The following is a 17,531-nucleotide window of genomic DNA, read 5'->3' on the forward strand; positions in this document are numbered from 1 at the left end:
ATATATATACATATATCTATATACACAGACATATACATACATACACACATATATATACACATACATATATATATATATATATATATATATACACGTATTCTAACTTGACTTAGACCCCTATAAAACCACAAACGTTTCACTATAAAACACTTTCTTCCCTTCAAATAATTCTTATTTTACGCTATAAATTAAGACTTGACAATTTATTCGTATAAAATTTTAAGTGACTAAGTAATTTTCATTACACCAAATCTAAGAAATCAAATTAATATTGTTGAGTATTTGAATTATTGTTTAATGTGTACCTAATGTAATATTGCTTAATAATGCATAATAATATTGCATAATATTGCATAATAACAATCAATATTTTTCTCAGAAATGTAATTATGTATTTCCGTGAAATGCAATTATATTTTTAAGTACAAATATATCTTTTCCTGAAATGTAATTACAATATTTTCTTGAAAAGAAATAATATACACTTAAGTGCAATTATGTTTTCTTTGAAATAAAATTATATATTCAACTGAAGTGCTATCATACGTTTATCCTTGAAATTCAATTATTATACTTTCTGAAATACAATTATGTATTATCCTTAAGTGTAATTATATAGTTTTCTTAAGTGCAATTATATATTTCTATGAGGGGCTATTATATATTTCTCTAAGGGAAGGACCCTATAACTAAACCCCTCCTCACTCAGGCTGCTAATAAGGAGAAGGCATTTCTACAGGGGAATTCTCTGTCTCGTTTTATAAGTTCCATACTGCTCAACTAAGTTTCTAAGCCATAGCTAAAGTTTAAACTTTTCTTTTATCATAAAAATAAATGAATATTTTTATTAATTTTGTTGTTGCTTTTCAAAATTAATTAAAGCGGAAAGGTAAGTAGCTAAATTACTTTATAATTAAATTTTTCTTAAATTCTTTCTTCTCGTATTTTTCGTATTTTGCACCACTGTTAAACATTGCTGGCTGTAGAATAATTGACATCAAAAGTGTATACTTTATTAAAAATATAGCATTATTATTCATTTTAAGCTGTGCTAATACATTTTATTTGAAATAACATATGTGATGTAAACAAGCTCTTTATTGCAAGATTTTTTTTTTTTGAGAAAAGAAAAATTCTAACTATTATATAAATAGTTACTTTAGTATTTGAAAGATTTAGTGTCTTAATTTTTTTTCTTCAAATTCTGAACAAATAATTTTTATGATTGCATAAGTAAACACGTATTCTAATTTGATCATTAAAAAGAATTACTCTACATACACTATCGCTGAAGAACTTAATCCACTTAAAAAATTTGTTTTCCTTTTCAATCCGTTAAACTCCTTTGCAAACATATTGTTGAATAACTGTATTATGCTATTTTGGATCGAGAAAAAAAATACAAAAAATATATCTATTAATTTTTTTATTGGTTCTTTTTTAAATTTTCAATATGTGCATTAAAGAAGCGCATTTTTTAGCCCTTTTTATGCTAGCATAATTCGACGATTAAATTATCGACGATCGATAAATATTTAACAATTATTTTAACTAATTAGTTAAATTACAGAAAGGGGAAATTGAGAAATAAAAATTTAAATTTAAACTTTTTTTCTGATTTTATTCCTTTGCATTTTCTCAATTAAATGACATATTTAAAAATGATCTAAAAAACTTAATTTCTGTATCTCCAAAAATCTTTGTATCAATCTTAAAATCAATGAAAAAATAATAAATTATTAAATAAAACTATTTCTGACCTGGTATTATGTTTAGTTTATCGAGTTTTATGTAATAAAATTAAAATAAACAAATAAATAAAATAGCGACTAAGAAACGATTTTAATTTGTAATTTTATGAAGCATAGAGCTTCAGTTGAGTTATGATTAATACTGATTGACCATTAATGCTATTTGTTGGAGAAAAAACAAAGGATTCTGCTTACAATGGCCAAGGAACCATTGATACTCGTATTGTCATTAGGTTCACAACTACATCCAGAATTTAAGGTTCTCCAGATCAGCTGTTCCAAAATGCTGTTTCACGGAACCTTTAGGTTCCGTAGAAGGCTTACAGTGTTTCAGGATCCAATTAATTATGAAATTATAGGGCTACTGTGCTAGAATTATGTTTCTTTCATGTAATGAAGACGCGATGGAATGAGAATAGCTATATTAGAATTATAGTTCCTTTCTTGCACTAAATACGTAATAGAATGGGAGTTGCTGCATTAGAATTATGGTTTCTTTCATGTACTGAATGCGCGGTTGAACGAGGTCTACTGTGTTAAAATTCTTTCGTGTACTGAATGCGCGTTAGAATGAGGGTTGCTGTATTCGAAGTTTAGTTTCTTTCATGCACTGAATGCATGATAGAATGAGGGCTACTGTGCTAGAATTATGTTTTTTTAATTTACTGAATGCGCTGTAGAATGAGGGTTGCTGTATTAGAATTATAGTGTCTTTTATGTATTGAATGCGTGGTAGAACGAGGGCTGTGTTAGAATTACACGTTTCTTTCCAAAATTAAAGAATAATATTAAGTATTTCAAGTACTAAGTATTTCAAAACTAAAGTATTTGTTACAATGGAAAATTACAGAAAGACGAATAAACAAAACTTACCCTTCAAAACAAAAAGGAATCTCATTTGAAACATTTAGAATATCGCATTGTTTTTGAAATATTTATACCACTTTTCAAGATAAGTAGCAACTTCCTGAATAATTCAACCCCCTTATGAATATATAAACGTCTTCCAATATTCCTTGCGAGAGTAATCCAGTTTTGAAAAGAAGTTTTTACTGTACAGTTACAGTGTCATCTTTCCCGCGATACTCTGAATGAATTTCTGGTGGTATTTTTATTTATCGTCTGTAAATGCTGCAGTGAAGTTACTCTTTCAAAACTGTATGAGTGAAGATAGTTTGTTGATTTCCCCGGAGAATGGTGAAAGAGAAGCTAATGAGTTGTTAGAAATCCTGAAAGTTCGTTTTAATTATATTTACTTCTAGGGAAATATATTTGAGTTTTGTTATTTATGTTCTTTTATATATAATATTTTATTGTTAAAGATATTTAAATATTTTTATTCTTCTTTTGTAGTTGAATTGTGTTTATTAAAAAAAGTAATCTTTTAAAGATAATTTTATTATTTCTCTTTGATAGATTTTTCTATTATTCTATATTTATTTTGAAAACAAATAAATGTATTTCCTATATTTAGTTGCTTTCAAAATAAATATAAAAACAAAAAAAAAATTTAAAAATGAACAAATTAAAAATAATAAGCGAAAAAAATAGGAAATATCTGTTTTTCACCAGAATTGCGTTAGGGTGATAAGAAATATTGAGATGTTTTTTACATCTTTTATTATTTTATATCAGCTAAATACCCGTTTTCCGAAAGGGGTAAAAGAAGGAACATAATCGATAAATCGGTATTAAGCTACACTACGAAATCGTGCACAAAACTGAAAAGCATATACGGATATAGTTAATAAAGCTAAAAATACATAAAAATCTTTGTTATTTATAATTATTTGTTTGACCTTATTTTATAAAATTTTATAGTTTCATAACCGGCATTGAACAATCGACGTGATTTTGAGTTCCAATGTTCAATTCCTTAGCCTTTGAATTTTGAACTCAACCCAGAAAACAAGGGAACTCTCGATCAAGAATTGGAACAAACTAGCCTTCGTGGAGGACGTTTCGATGAAACTAACCCACATTTGCGTTGCATGGAGAGAAAAACCTCCCATGGATACTTATTGATTCGTTTAGGGGCCGTTCAAAACGTACGTACACAAAAATGGAGAAATTTCAAACCCCTCCCCCCCCTTCGTACATTACCGTACATAAGGTCTTACTCCCACCCCCTTAGAGTACGTACATTTTATTAGTCTACCCCCCTTTTTCATAAAAATTAAAATAATTATGTTTTAAATAAAATTAAATATTTACTTAAGGAGAGTGTAGGGTAAAGTCAAATTTAAATTTGGTGTATGTTTATAAAGTACGTACTTTGTATAATACCTCCCCCCCTCCCCATCGTACAAAACCGTACATAATAGCAAATCCCCTCCCCCCTTCGGGATGTACGTACTTTTTGAACGGCCCCTTAGGGGAATTGTGTCGTAATGCAATTTTTGATGCCAATGATGCTTAATTACATTAAGTAATATGTACTTCTGGTATTACGGTAATTGGTGCTGTTTTTAATAGGTACCAAATATACTAATAAGGGTGCAACTGCCGACGCTATGGTAATTTATTTTTACTTTTCATTTATAGATCTAAGTACCGAAGGAAATTGTTTGATTGTGGAAAATTTTGACTGCAATGAGTTGGCCTAGAGCATCTCGCCAAATGTTTCTGATTGCATTTAATCTTTATTTTAATGGAATAAACTTCTAAAAAAAATTTTTTTTTTTTTACCTAATAACGTAAGGCCATCGGAAGGACAATAAATATAAAAAAAAGAAGAAAGTATTTTGGAAATACATTTATAAAAACCTCTTATCTTTAGTTATCTGCTTTATCTACTCGACTAATAACAGAGATTTTACGATAATAAAAATAACACCAAATAAACCACAGAATTTTTATTTGCTTTCGTTAAAAATTTTATAAAAAATTCTTGTAACATATTTCAAAATAAACTTTATGTAAAATGAACATAATACTTTCAAGATTAACTGAGACTATATCAACTTACACGCAATATTTTATTTCGCATTTTGTTGTGTGCAAACACTTAGAGAAGTTATTTGATTAAAAATTCCATTCGCTTCAAGAATATATAAATACGAAATAACAGTAGCCACCTTTCAAGCGCTCAAAAAGAGACGCCCATTTTCAAGACTTGTCAGACGTGAATGCGAAGAAGCAAAAGTGAGTTCACATAATTGAATAAATCCGTGAATTATTTCAAATCTCTTTTTCCTTCTAATTCACGTTTGTCTAGTTCTTGAAAATGAGTGCCTGTTTTTGAGCTCTTGAAACATATCTTCAGTCATTTCCTATTTATTATTTTTGTTAAGTGACTATTTATTAGTTTTGTTAAGTTTAATCAAGTAATATCTTATCTTTTCACTTTCTTTTGATTATTTATTTAACATAGAAAAGTTTTTTTTAAAATTTTTTAAATCTATTTTATTTATTTTTGCATTCGTCTTTTTATTGAATCAAGATGATTTGCTTTTGTCAAGTACCCTCATTGCCACTAAAAGTTCCATTATTCAACTTGATTTTAAAGTATATAGGAATTCTGCAATTTCATAAATTTGCTATACTCATTTAAATTGTCCGTGTCATAGTATAGCTATCATAGCTACGTTCTTGCTGTTTTAATTTGCCGCCTAAAGATAGGCTTTCGACAACTGTTTGATGCCAAATGGCAATGGTGAGCTTGGTACCTTCTTCCACCTCGAAGACACTTAAAAAAGATTATCACACAGCACCTCCATTCGTAGAGATCTTCGAAGTTCAAAGAGTTATTAAAATCAATTTACATTCTTTAGCGAAATAAGATTAAAATAGTATCGTTCTTCGAAAAATTTCACTTTTTTTCTTCAAAAATGTCAGTCGGTACCTACTTTTATTAAGCTTAAGAAATTTTGTTAAAATTATTCTATAAAGTGATGAGAAATTTTAATGTTCAAGCTTACGATTCGGAAAAATACGCCTTTTTGAAATATTTTTTATTAAATGAAATATTTAAAAATATTTTTCTGTTACAATTTTTTGTTTTGTAGTATTTATAAGTTAAAATATATTAATCGACACATTTTAATAAAATAAAATAAAATAAAAGAGAAACTTAGAATTTTTTTGATTATTTGGTTTTTTGTAAAACATTCTCAGATTTTCAATTTTGCTCTATTACTTTTTCTTCATTATTTCCAAAAGGATATTGCATATATTTTTTATTAATATAGGATATTATTTTAATTTTTTATAAATGGTAAAATATTTTTAGAATTTAAATTTTTTATTATTGAACTTTTATTAAAACACTTATTCTTATTGTATTTATTTTTTATTATTACTTTTCTGTTATTTTTAAAACGTTAAAAGTTGCCTTTTACTTTTTTGTTTTTATGAAAGTTTAAATTTGTTTTCGATATATTTAATCACTAAACGTTTACTTTTAGTATTACTTGCATTTATTCTATTTATTTATTATTACTTTTTTGGTAGCCTTCCATTAATTGCTTTGATTTTTTGTTCTCTTCACTATTTATACGCTTTTATTAATATTTATTATGTATTAATATTTAATTTATATTTTTGTCACTTTCATATTACAAATTATTTAAATTCGTTGTTTATTTTAATTTTAGTACAAATTGTTTTTTAAAGTAAATGTTTTCGAAAATAATTACTATTTAAAGAATACGCTGACATTTTTATCAAGGAAAAAACCTCCTCGTGATCAATAACAGCTATTTTTTGTTCCTCTCAAATACAGTTAATCCTGCCTCCTTCATATTGCTCTTACCTTGACAACCGAATTGTCCGGAATCTTTTACTACGCTCGTGTGAGAGGACACGTGACATTAATACAACGCCATCTAGCGGAAGATCTCTTAAGAGAAGCCGGTGTAAGTGTGCCGGCTTACCTTATCTATGAGCATTGGTGGGGGTTGGAAAAATTCCCAACACTTTATTTTCTCTTACGGCTTCCACAAACATTATTTGTCATAATACAGCTGATCTCTAAACGATGCGTTTGTTGATATTTGTCAGGTATATGACGTATTATTACGGTATATTTTACGAGTGTTCTAATACTTCTTTTTACGGTTATGTGTGTAATACTTACAAATTGTAAGTATTAGTGTTTTCACTTAGTGCATGTAAATAACTGAAGATATATTTAGCTTTAAATTGATATCCAGAATTCGACATGGCTTAGGTTGGTTGTTATTTGTAGGATGATTTTGAAAAGTCGTAGTAAGGAATGGTTATGATAGGTAGAAAATAATAATTATACATCGACTTGTGTGTGAGTGTCAAAGTTATTAATTATCATCGATATGAGTACTAATAATCGTTATCATCGAAGATCTATACGAAGCCATTCTTTGGATTCCCAAAGACTTTCTTCTCAATTACAGTGGCTTTGGAAGGTATGGTATTAAATTTAGTGTCACTTTTATTTGAAATGTTTTATTTAAGGTAAACTCAAGTGTTTCTTTTAGGATTTTTTTTTTTTTTTTTGGATTTAAAATACTCTGCATTTATTTTTACTGTGATAGAGACGGTTAGCTATCCTTTTTAAAAGTGTTATAAGAGGGGGGCACAATTACAATGACTATGAAAGGTGTGGTATTAAATTTAAAAGCTCTCTTATTTAATTTTAAAAAAAGTTCTTTTATTTAAGATGAATTAAAATTCTGCTTTAAAGTTTTTTATTTTTAAAAATTTAAGGTGTACAATATTTATCGGAATCGTGGTGGTGAGGGGATTAATTTACCCTCTTAAGACTGCTTTCACACAGCGTCAAAAGTGGGGGCACAATCACAATGGCTATGGAAGGTATGGGGCTTAAAGGTATGGGGGTTACACATATGTAGATATACACTTATTTTATTTAAAAGAAAATTTGGAAAAAGGACTTAAACTTCTTTGAAGATTTTATTTATTTTTAGAAATTGGAAATGTACAGTATTTGATCAAATTATTAGAGAAGGTAAATTAACCCTTTTAAAGCTGTTGCTAATGTTCAAAGTTTTTTCATTCATCTTTTGTATAAGAATTGGGCTGAAATTGCTTAAGATTTTGTACTATTTACTATCTATTTCGTTTTAATAATTTGTTACCCGAAAAATATCGTTACATGTCTTTTTTCTATTTAAAATAAACTAAAATAAGTAAGTAAGTAATACAACTATACAAATTGTGCTTTTTCCGAATTTTTTTTTTTTTTTTAAATTTCTATTTTTAACTTTTGTTGTTGAGTAAAATAATGCATAACAAGCATAAAATGCATGAACGTATAATCCCGAACACGGAAAATTTGGCATTATCACGAAAGATTTTATAGTATGACTCATTATTTATTTAATAAAAAACGGTCGAAATTGTATTAGGGGACCGAAAATTATTGACATTTTGGTGCATTTGATATTTGTTATCAAGATTTTATTTCTAATCAATAATGTATTCACCCTCGTTAGCAACAACCTTTCAATGTCGAATCAAAAATGAATTGAAATGGATCGAAAAAAATGACTGAAAAATGAATGTTGTTAAGACTAACGAATATTTAGAGCGCCGAAACGACATTACTTTCCAGGCCCCTAATATTTAACTTTCAGGCATCGAAAATTGAATGAGCAGCTGCTATTTTTATATAGATATTTATTAAATGTTGCATTGAAATGTTTCCGAGCAACTTATATTTTAATAATTGGTAATAATGTAATAATAACAACAATAATAATAATAATGAAATTTGTATTTTCTCAAATATTTACAATAATACTATCTTTAAGCATTAAATTTAATAATAAAATCTATAAATTCATAATAGAGCTGATATTACGAAAATACCGCATATTATTCAGTTTTCTTTTATCTCAGCTGTAATTTTAAAACAAAAGCAGCTACAATAAAAACACATTTTCTACTACCATATTTTCTATACAATCGCAAACCTATTTACGTCAACCTCAGTCATAAATCATTATGAGTTTTCTGTATTGTCCTCTGACCACCTTTTACTTCTTTTAAAATTGTAGTCAACTGTGTATGTTTCATTTAATATTGTTTCATTTTTCCTGCAATTGTTTCAAAAGAACCTTTTTTTCTCCTTTCCTTCCTTTCACTAAACACTTCTTGAAATAGGTTTTTATTAATACATCATTCTAATATTTTGTTTAACAAATTTTTTTTATGCAACCTGTAAATACAAGTAAAATGCATGATAGAAACACATCGCAACTCGGACTCTGGTTTTTTTAATATATATATATATATATAAATAAAAAAACCTAGTCCGAGTTGCGATGTGTTTGTTTCTATCATGCATTTTACTTGTATTTACAAGTTGCATTAAAAAAAACTATAAAATTCCATGTAAACTCTTAATTGTCAAGTGATACTATGCAGCTTTATTGTTTTTACCTGAGTGTAACCTGTTTGTACTTGTTTATGTTCGTGTATCAATTGGTTAAACTAGACAATATATAATATAAATTCAAAGATTGAATAAATTAGACGATATATTACATAAATACAGAATATTTATCACATCAGGTATTATATTAGTATATTATAATAATTAGATCAAATTATTGTACGCACTGTAGTTACTGTAGTAGTACATGTCTTACACAAGTTTATGTGCAATACTTTTATGTTTAAACATACATGTAATCAGTTTTTAAACAGATTATGTATTTCTTATTTGTTTTCATTTTTAACGTATTGCATTACAATGTTAACCAATTGATACACGAATGTAAATAAGTGCAAACAGGTTTCAGTAGAGTAAAAACAATAAAGCTCTATAGTATCACCTGATAATTAAGATTTTACATAGAATCTTATATATATAATTACTGCTAAAATTCAAAAGCCGTTAATATGCTTTACCTTCTGCCGATTACCTTAAGTACGGAATCGAAAGTTTTCTGTATTTTACATAGAAATTGCGAACATTGACGGCCTCCTTACTGTGAACGTTTAAAAGTTTATCTCACTTCCTGGTAATAATATTCTCATTTTATTCTCATTAATCAAATTTTCCTAATTCTCATTAGACTATAATAATATTTTAAACCCTTTGATTCTTTGTATTATAGTTATTTAATTGATTGATGATTGATTCTACCAACTAATAAGCTGATTGTTTTATTCTATTAACACGATTCTTTAGACATCGAAAAATAAATTAATAACGTTGTTATTTTCAGAAACATTAACATAGAAAAATAAATAAATAACGTTGTTTATTTAAGCATACAGAAACTTTGACATCGAAAAATAAATAAATAACGTTTTAATTTTAAACGTACAGAAGCTTTGTCATTGAAAACAAAAATAAATATTTTTGTTATTATAAGCGTACAGAAACGCTGACATCGGAAAATAATAAGCGTACAGAAACGTTGACTTCAAAATATAAATAAAGAACATTGTTATATTAAGCGTTCAGAAACGTTGACATCAGTAAATAAATAAATAACATTGTTTTAAGCATACGGAAACGTTGTTTTCCAACAAAGATCTTATTTTCACTCTCAGGCAGATTATCAATATTGCCTCGGTGGTACGCATGATGTAAGTACGCATTATCTGAGCGATATGCAGATTTCTTAGGTAATTTAACATATTAAACACTTTTTGGCCCTTTAACGGAGCACTCTAATTAATCTGTACTCTACCTATATTATCGACAGAATAATTGATTTTACACTTTAACGGTAACATATATGTAAATCATAATTTGCAAAATAAACCATGTAAAATTATTGAATAATTAAATTTTTTTTTTGTTGATAAATTTCATTTGAGGGGATGCAGACGTGATTTAAATAAACTCTTAATATTTTGTTACTATTCTTAAGCTCAAGGGCATTTAACTAATACAATTAAACGTTCTAAAATTTTAATGCAAATACAAGATATAAAGACAAAAAGAGTTTTAATGACCTAAAATACAAATTCTTTTTGTGTCTATTACAATCTTGATAAAAAATAAATTTGTAATTAAAAAAAGTTAAGATAATAAAATCAGCAACAGCTATGAAGTGAAATTAAAAAAAAAATTATTTATGAAAATATTAAAGTTAAACAAAGCTTCACTGATAACTATTTTTATAAGCACTGATAAGCTAATTAATTTTTGGAGATACGGGAATCAATTCTTTAGTGAAAGAATTCTTTTCAAATTTCTGGCTGATAAAAATAATACGCTGAAAGTAAAAAATTCAAGCGCACAATTAAAAGTAAACAGTTTTTCTTGTTTACTTCCAATTTTTATCATATTAATTAAATGTAAACGTACTTTATATCTTTCTATTTTCAATTTAATTCACGATTATAGTAAAAATTTTGGATTATTCGAAATGTAATTTATTTTCATAATTTATAGCTAAGGATTTATTTTGTAAATTTATTTTATTATATAAATAAATAACATTACTTTATTTATTTTTAGGGGGCATCTAACTAAGTTTAAAAATTTTTTTTATATCACATTAGTTTTCTAAATTGTAATCAAATAAAAAAGGTGAATTATTATTGTGTTAATAGTAGATAACGAAAACGTGATTAATTAATAATTAGATGCATTTTTGTTTCTTTTTAATCGTTTTTGCTATAACTTTGTAATTTTGTTAGAATTATTTTTGTAATAAAGCGGACTATATTTCCGTTAAATTGAACGGAAGTTATCGAAAATTATCCCCCATTCTTAGCTCTACAGCTCTCTTTTAAGATAATATTTTTGGTAAAATTATTGGATTTACAATTTTAATTGTTTGTATTAGTATCCTACGGGTTTTATATTTATGGCATTTATTAAAAGAAAAAAAATTAAAAGATTTTTGAAATTCTTTTTAAGGAGGGTCTGCGGGGCATATATCAACAATGCTAAAACTGACCTTTTTCAATGTACCTTTTATATGAAACTACTTATGATATCACTTTGAAATTTTTGAGGGGATATTTGAGATTATGTATGCTGTGATGATGTTTTAGCGTTAAAAGTAATACTTTTTGAGTTAGGAAAGATTTTCGCTCAAAATTGTTTAATCATTAAAAAAAATTAAAAGCTTTCAATTCATATTTTTCTAACAAAAAAAATTCTGCTAAACATATGTATTAACAGACAGTTATCCTTATGTAAACATGTATCTGTAAATATTCTGTGAAAAAACTTTAGAGGATGAGAAAAGGTACTTTGAAATAGGTCAGTTTTAGTATTATTGGTATATGACCTACCGGCTCTCCTAGTAAATTATTAAAATAAAAAAAATAAAAATAATAATAAATAAAACTTCGTTCATGATTTCAGCGTAAGAAATCCGATATAATATTTGTATGTATTAAATAATGCTTATTAGTAGATATTATTATTATTATTAAAAAAAATATTTTTGATAGTTTGAATAAATTAGTTCTAATGTTTATACATTAGCAACAGGAAATAGAAATACATATTATCTTTATTTCGTCTCTACGAACCTGCTTAAATCCTTAACATTCGTTATAAATGTTCGCGTCATAGCGTTCGCACTTTTAACGTTTCAATTTGCTACCAAAAGACAGGTTTCTTCTAAGGGTACCGAAGGCTTCTTGCTAAACATAGTTAAAATCTGACACTAATCAGAAAAAAAGTAACTCATAAAATTGTTATTTAGTATCTTTATTATCCACAAAGTGATGTGAAATTTATAGATAAAATAAACTAATGTGCAATTAAATTAGATCTTTGCCCAAAAAATCTCCATTTTTAAAACCATTATTCACCGAATTTTGCACGATTAGCCAAAAATATATAAAAAGACACTTTATTTAAGCTTATACGAGCATTTAAATAAAACAAATGCAAGCAAGAAAAATATCCAATGGTCGCAGTTTTCTAAAATGAATAAAAAATGCTGTAGAAGAATTACATATTTCGTCTATTTTCAGATGAAACAAGTTATTTAAACTATCGCGTCAATTTAAGTGATAAAGTTTAATTCTAGTAGTAGTACTTTATTTAGGTCGCGCTATAGAATAGCCCAATGGGCTATTGGCGACTGTCTGGGAAACATCATTGAGGATCATCCAAAAACATGCCATCACAATTTTAATCCTCTACTGAGGGGGTAGCTCCCCTGTTTTTGTACTCCAACAATCTGCCCGCCACGTTGAGCACTTTACGGTAGAACAGTTTAACGAGGATCAATGCTGCTCACCCTCGGACCCTTCGCAGGCTCATAAAAGTGGTCACCCACTCTTTGCCAGTGGTGCTTGATTTCGGTGACTTGTTGAGAACCGTATCCTACGATTAGTTCATGTAGGACAAAATTTTATTTTTAAAACTGACAACGGTGTTTATTTGGAAATGAAAATATAAATTGAATATTAAACACTTGTTAACTTTAAATGAACTCTTGCTTGTTAGTTTAATGTAAATTGGCTACTATATTTTAATTTTTTTTATAAGACGCTACGAATGATTACTATCTTATCTGTTTCTATGCATCAAATGTAGAAAAATAACCTTCTCTTTATTTAAAAAAAAAAAAAAAATTAAACCATTCATATATTTGTTTAACATTCGACAATCATTTGATAAATTTTAATCGATCAATGTACTGCGTAGGTCAATTATTTTCGGTGATAATGTACAATAGAATGAAAGGTAAGTGAAATGATTAATATGTGTTTTTCATTATCAATTGTGAATTGCAATTCATTTATTTTTCTTTTGCTACTAAAACATTATTTACACGGCACATAACACGAGGAAGTATTTCTTTTTTTTTTATGTTCGATGATTTTACTTGAGTCAAAGCAAACACGTTTCCAAGCCCGACTCTTACTGGATTAATTTTGTGGAAAATGCCATTTGCACGAATTGTTTCTGTTTATTCAGCCTATATTAGGAAATTTCGATTTTATTTTTATTCCCTTTCAATGCACATTTAGATTATATACCTTTACATTTTTTTACCTTTTTTGGAAACAATTTTGTGCTAAATTTATGATTGTTATCAAAGCTATGGAATCGGTTGTTAAAATATCTCGACTTAAAACGCTATCGAAATTTTCACACGAAACTAAATATCTATAGTTCACTAGAGCACTTCTAAATTTATTCACATGTTATTTCAAAAGGATGGCTTAGTGGTTAAGGTACTTACGAGTATCTGTCATCGTGAAGTACTAAGGTTCAAACTGGGATTCGGCTTGAAGCCTATCCAACTTTAGATCTATGGGTACCAGCTTGTCTGGAAAGTAAAGGTGGCCTGTGCGCAGTGCTGATCACATTGCCACAATCATGCCGTTGGTCACGAAATTGTGGAGCCTTCCATGATATCCCTGACCCATAGCGGGCTGTTGTGGTTTACTTTTACATATTTCAAGAAGTTACTTTGTCCCCAGATTTTGGCGACTCCTGTAAAAATTTCTTTGATTCCAACTCCTTAGCCCCGATAAAAATGGATTGTCAGGATGTTTCCAACGTTTGGGTTGCCAGTGAGGCTCATAACGTTTGGGTTGCAACTGATGTTTCCAACAATTAGGCTGCAACTGGTGTTCCCAACAATTGGGTTGCAACTGATCTTCCAACAATTGGGTTGCAACTGATGTTACCCACTATTTGGTTGCAACTGACGTTCCCAACAATTTGGTTGCAACTGATCTTCCCAACAATTGGGTTGCAACTGATCTTCCCAACAATTGGGTTGCAACTGATCTTCCCAACAATTGGGTTGCAACTGATGTTACCCACTATTTGGTTGCAACTGACGTTCCCGATAATTGGGTTACAACTGATATTCCAAAATATTTTCCCCAATGTAAAATCAAGTAAATTGATTGGGACGTCTGGATGTTTCATAATAGATAAATAAGTTTGAATCACTTATATTGATGTGATTGTGTTGAGTGTTATTGAAGTAGGTAATAAGTTAAGGATTTATTCATTTAATTTAATTTTTAGAAATGAAGAAAATTAATTATCAATTTTTTATTTTTTATTGAAGGTTGATAATTTTAATTTCTTCTTTGAAGTTGAAAAAATAATTTAAATCCATAGTGGTTAGGGATTTATTTTTTTATTTTTATCAAGAGGTAATTATTTTAATTTCATTTTCTGAAATTGGGAAAAGTAATTAAATATTTTGCAGTAATTTTTTATTATTTTTTATTAAAGATGGAATATTTTAATTTTTTTTTGATGTACCAAAAATAGTTAAAATATATAGCGATTTGTGTATCTACATTAAAGGTTGATTTTAGTTTACCCTTTAATAACCATGAGAAAAATTTAATTCCCTCGACCTATTTAATGAACCATTATAATTATTAATGTTTCCCCCTTTTCCCTGTGACCTAGCACAATAGAGGGAAAAGTTGGTGCTGCTTTCCCTAAGATAAAAATTCAAGCACAACGCGATTTGTGCTAATCGAAACGCTTTCTCACACTTTTAAATTCACATCCTGTCCTTAAATCTATTTTTGACTCAAGCATTTAATTAAAAGCAAGATATTTTTTCCCTCTGCTCTCTGTGGGAATCACGCGACCCTATTGATAAACCAATAACAATTACTAAGATTTCTCTCTTTCCCTAAATTGAAACATTTTACGGATTTTACTTTGCAAGATTTTCCCTAACTTATAAGCAAGAAGCAAAACTTTTCGTGTCCACTTTTATAGCTGATCTCTACCTAATAATTAATAAATATATTTTGTACCCTCCTTCCCTGCCTAAGACCTGTTTTAATCCTTCCACTCGGCAACGACGTTATATATATATATATTATTTTAATTTAAGTTTTGTCTCTCAAAAGGTAATTTAGTTACATAATAGTTTCTGATCTACATTAAGATTTGATCTTTTTTAATTTTATTTTTTGAAGAGGAAGAAATATTTTAGCTCCTTAATAGTTAGTGATACACATTTATCACAGTTATATGAATTTTTCGATGTAGATTAGATCTGAATTAATCATTAATTTTAATTTTTTGAAGTGTTAAAAGTATTTAAATTCCATGAGTAGTTTGTGATATATATTGATTGGTCATTAAACTAGAAAAAGTAGTTAAATTCCTTAATAATTCGAGATCACTGATTCTTTTAGTTAAAATTATCAAAGTGGAAAATGTATTCGATAATAGTTTTTGAGATTGTGGCTTCAAAAGTTTTATTCCAAATGCGAAAAGATATCAAATCTTTTCATCTCCGTAAGCCATAATTGAAATTATGAGGTTAGTGCGCATAAATCTACATTAACGTCCTATTCCGCCATTTGAATTCTGAAGATATTAAAACTAATGATTTATAACAGCATTGTTTCAAGGAGCTTTATATCTCTAATCGCGTAATGTCTTAGTTAAGTATGATAATGAAGTACTTCTATTTTTCTATTTTTTGCTCTTCTTTTCGCTGCGCAGTATTTAGTTGTAAATAATATTAATTCATTTTCTTATGTCATAAACAAATACCGTATGAAGAAATTTTTTCCCCCTTGTTATACAGATGTTGTTTTATTTTTATTTTTGCTTTAGTTACCTTGAAATTAAAAGTTTACTTTTATTGTAACTGTGTGTTCGGGAATTTTTTTTTAATATTTAGCAATATAAATTTATTTTAGTAAGCAATTTTCGTCTGAAAATACACCCGTGTATAAGCATTGTTTTTATAATATTAAGCAATCTGAGCAGAAAATAAATTTATATTTTATTTTTACCATCTTCCTTTCACAAAATATTATTTTAATGTGCGTTCGTTAACAAAAGAGGGATTTTGATATTTTTAAAAGTATTTTTACGTTATAGCTTGTTCTTCATATAGATAAGTATGATTTACGATAGTTATTGACAATAATAATATCGTGGCCTGTCCTAACAACGGTAAATATCAAATAAGGTAATGCCTGGAGCGTTATTGTTCATTTGAGATTCCGATAACAATCGTGCTTCTCAGTGAAGATAGTCATCCAATACGATATAATACCGTGTTCACTATCGACAACAATAAATATCGAATACGATATTATCATGTATATAGATAACTTTTGTTTGGGTTACAAAAGTATTGAATAATAAAGTAAACTAGTTAACTCTGAAATAATTTTATTTTAAAATGGCAGAGGTGAATTGACGTGTTAAAAAGCAAAAACACAGAAACAAAACAAGAAAGTAAAAAGTCATTTCCTCAGAACTCGGAAATAAAGCATGATAGATCGTTAAAATATCGATGTATCGATAATTTATGATTCTTATATCACCCACTACCATTCAGCTGATAATTTTCACTTATATAGGTTCCACTTGTTTTTTTTTTCTCATACCAATTTTTGCACTGGCCTAGAAACTATATATATATATATATATATATGTAACATAAAAAGCTTCTATTAATCTTTTTACGTTAGTTTCTTTGCTATAAAACTTCATCCTAATTAATTATTCTAAACGAAATACTTTCTCACTCTTTTAAAAGCCACATCCTGTTCTTAAATCTATTTTTGGCTCAACTATGCATTTAATTAAGAGCAGGACATATTTCCCTTGCTTTGTGTGGGAACGCGCGATTTCTTTCATAAACCAATAGTAATCCTTATCACTTCCCTTTTCCCCTCAAATATAACAAAATAGAGGGAAATTCCTTTGCTACTTTCCCTAAGATAAAAACTTAAGCACACAGTTTTTGAGTGCGATTTGGAGCTCCGCCTTTGCTAGAAAATGTCTTAAATATACTATGTGAAGCTAATAAAATATTTTTTGCCTTCCAACTGCTATCTGCGTGGCCTAACATCACTCACCATGACTGCTACCCTTTCATATATATATATATA

General features: G+C 28.0%; 1 protein-coding gene across 9 annotated transcripts in view; it reads left to right on the top strand.

The window, feature by feature from the left end:
• Nucleotides 1-17,531, top strand: part of LOC107453731 (5'-AMP-activated protein kinase subunit gamma-1) — a 334,655-nt gene that overhangs the window by 198,091 nt on the left and 119,033 nt on the right. Inside the window, exon 1 of one of the 9 annotated variants that reach the window (XM_071183177.1) lies at nucleotides 6,595-7,135. The exons of 7 other annotated variants lie outside the window; for them this stretch is intronic. In XM_071183177.1, coding sequence (XP_071039278.1) covers nucleotides 7,043-7,135 — 93 coding nt within the window. In that variant the 5' untranslated portion in view covers nucleotides 6,595-7,042. Of the gene's footprint in view, nucleotides 1-6,594; nucleotides 7,136-17,531 lie in introns of those variants that run through there. One more of the 9 variants, XM_016070660.3, reaches the window with a different exon arrangement.

Source organism: Parasteatoda tepidariorum, chromosome 7 (genome assembly GCF_043381705.1).
Source record: "Parasteatoda tepidariorum isolate YZ-2023 chromosome 7, CAS_Ptep_4.0, whole genome shotgun sequence".
Classification (NCBI taxonomy): Eukaryota; Metazoa; Arthropoda; class Arachnida; order Araneae; family Theridiidae; genus Parasteatoda; species Parasteatoda tepidariorum.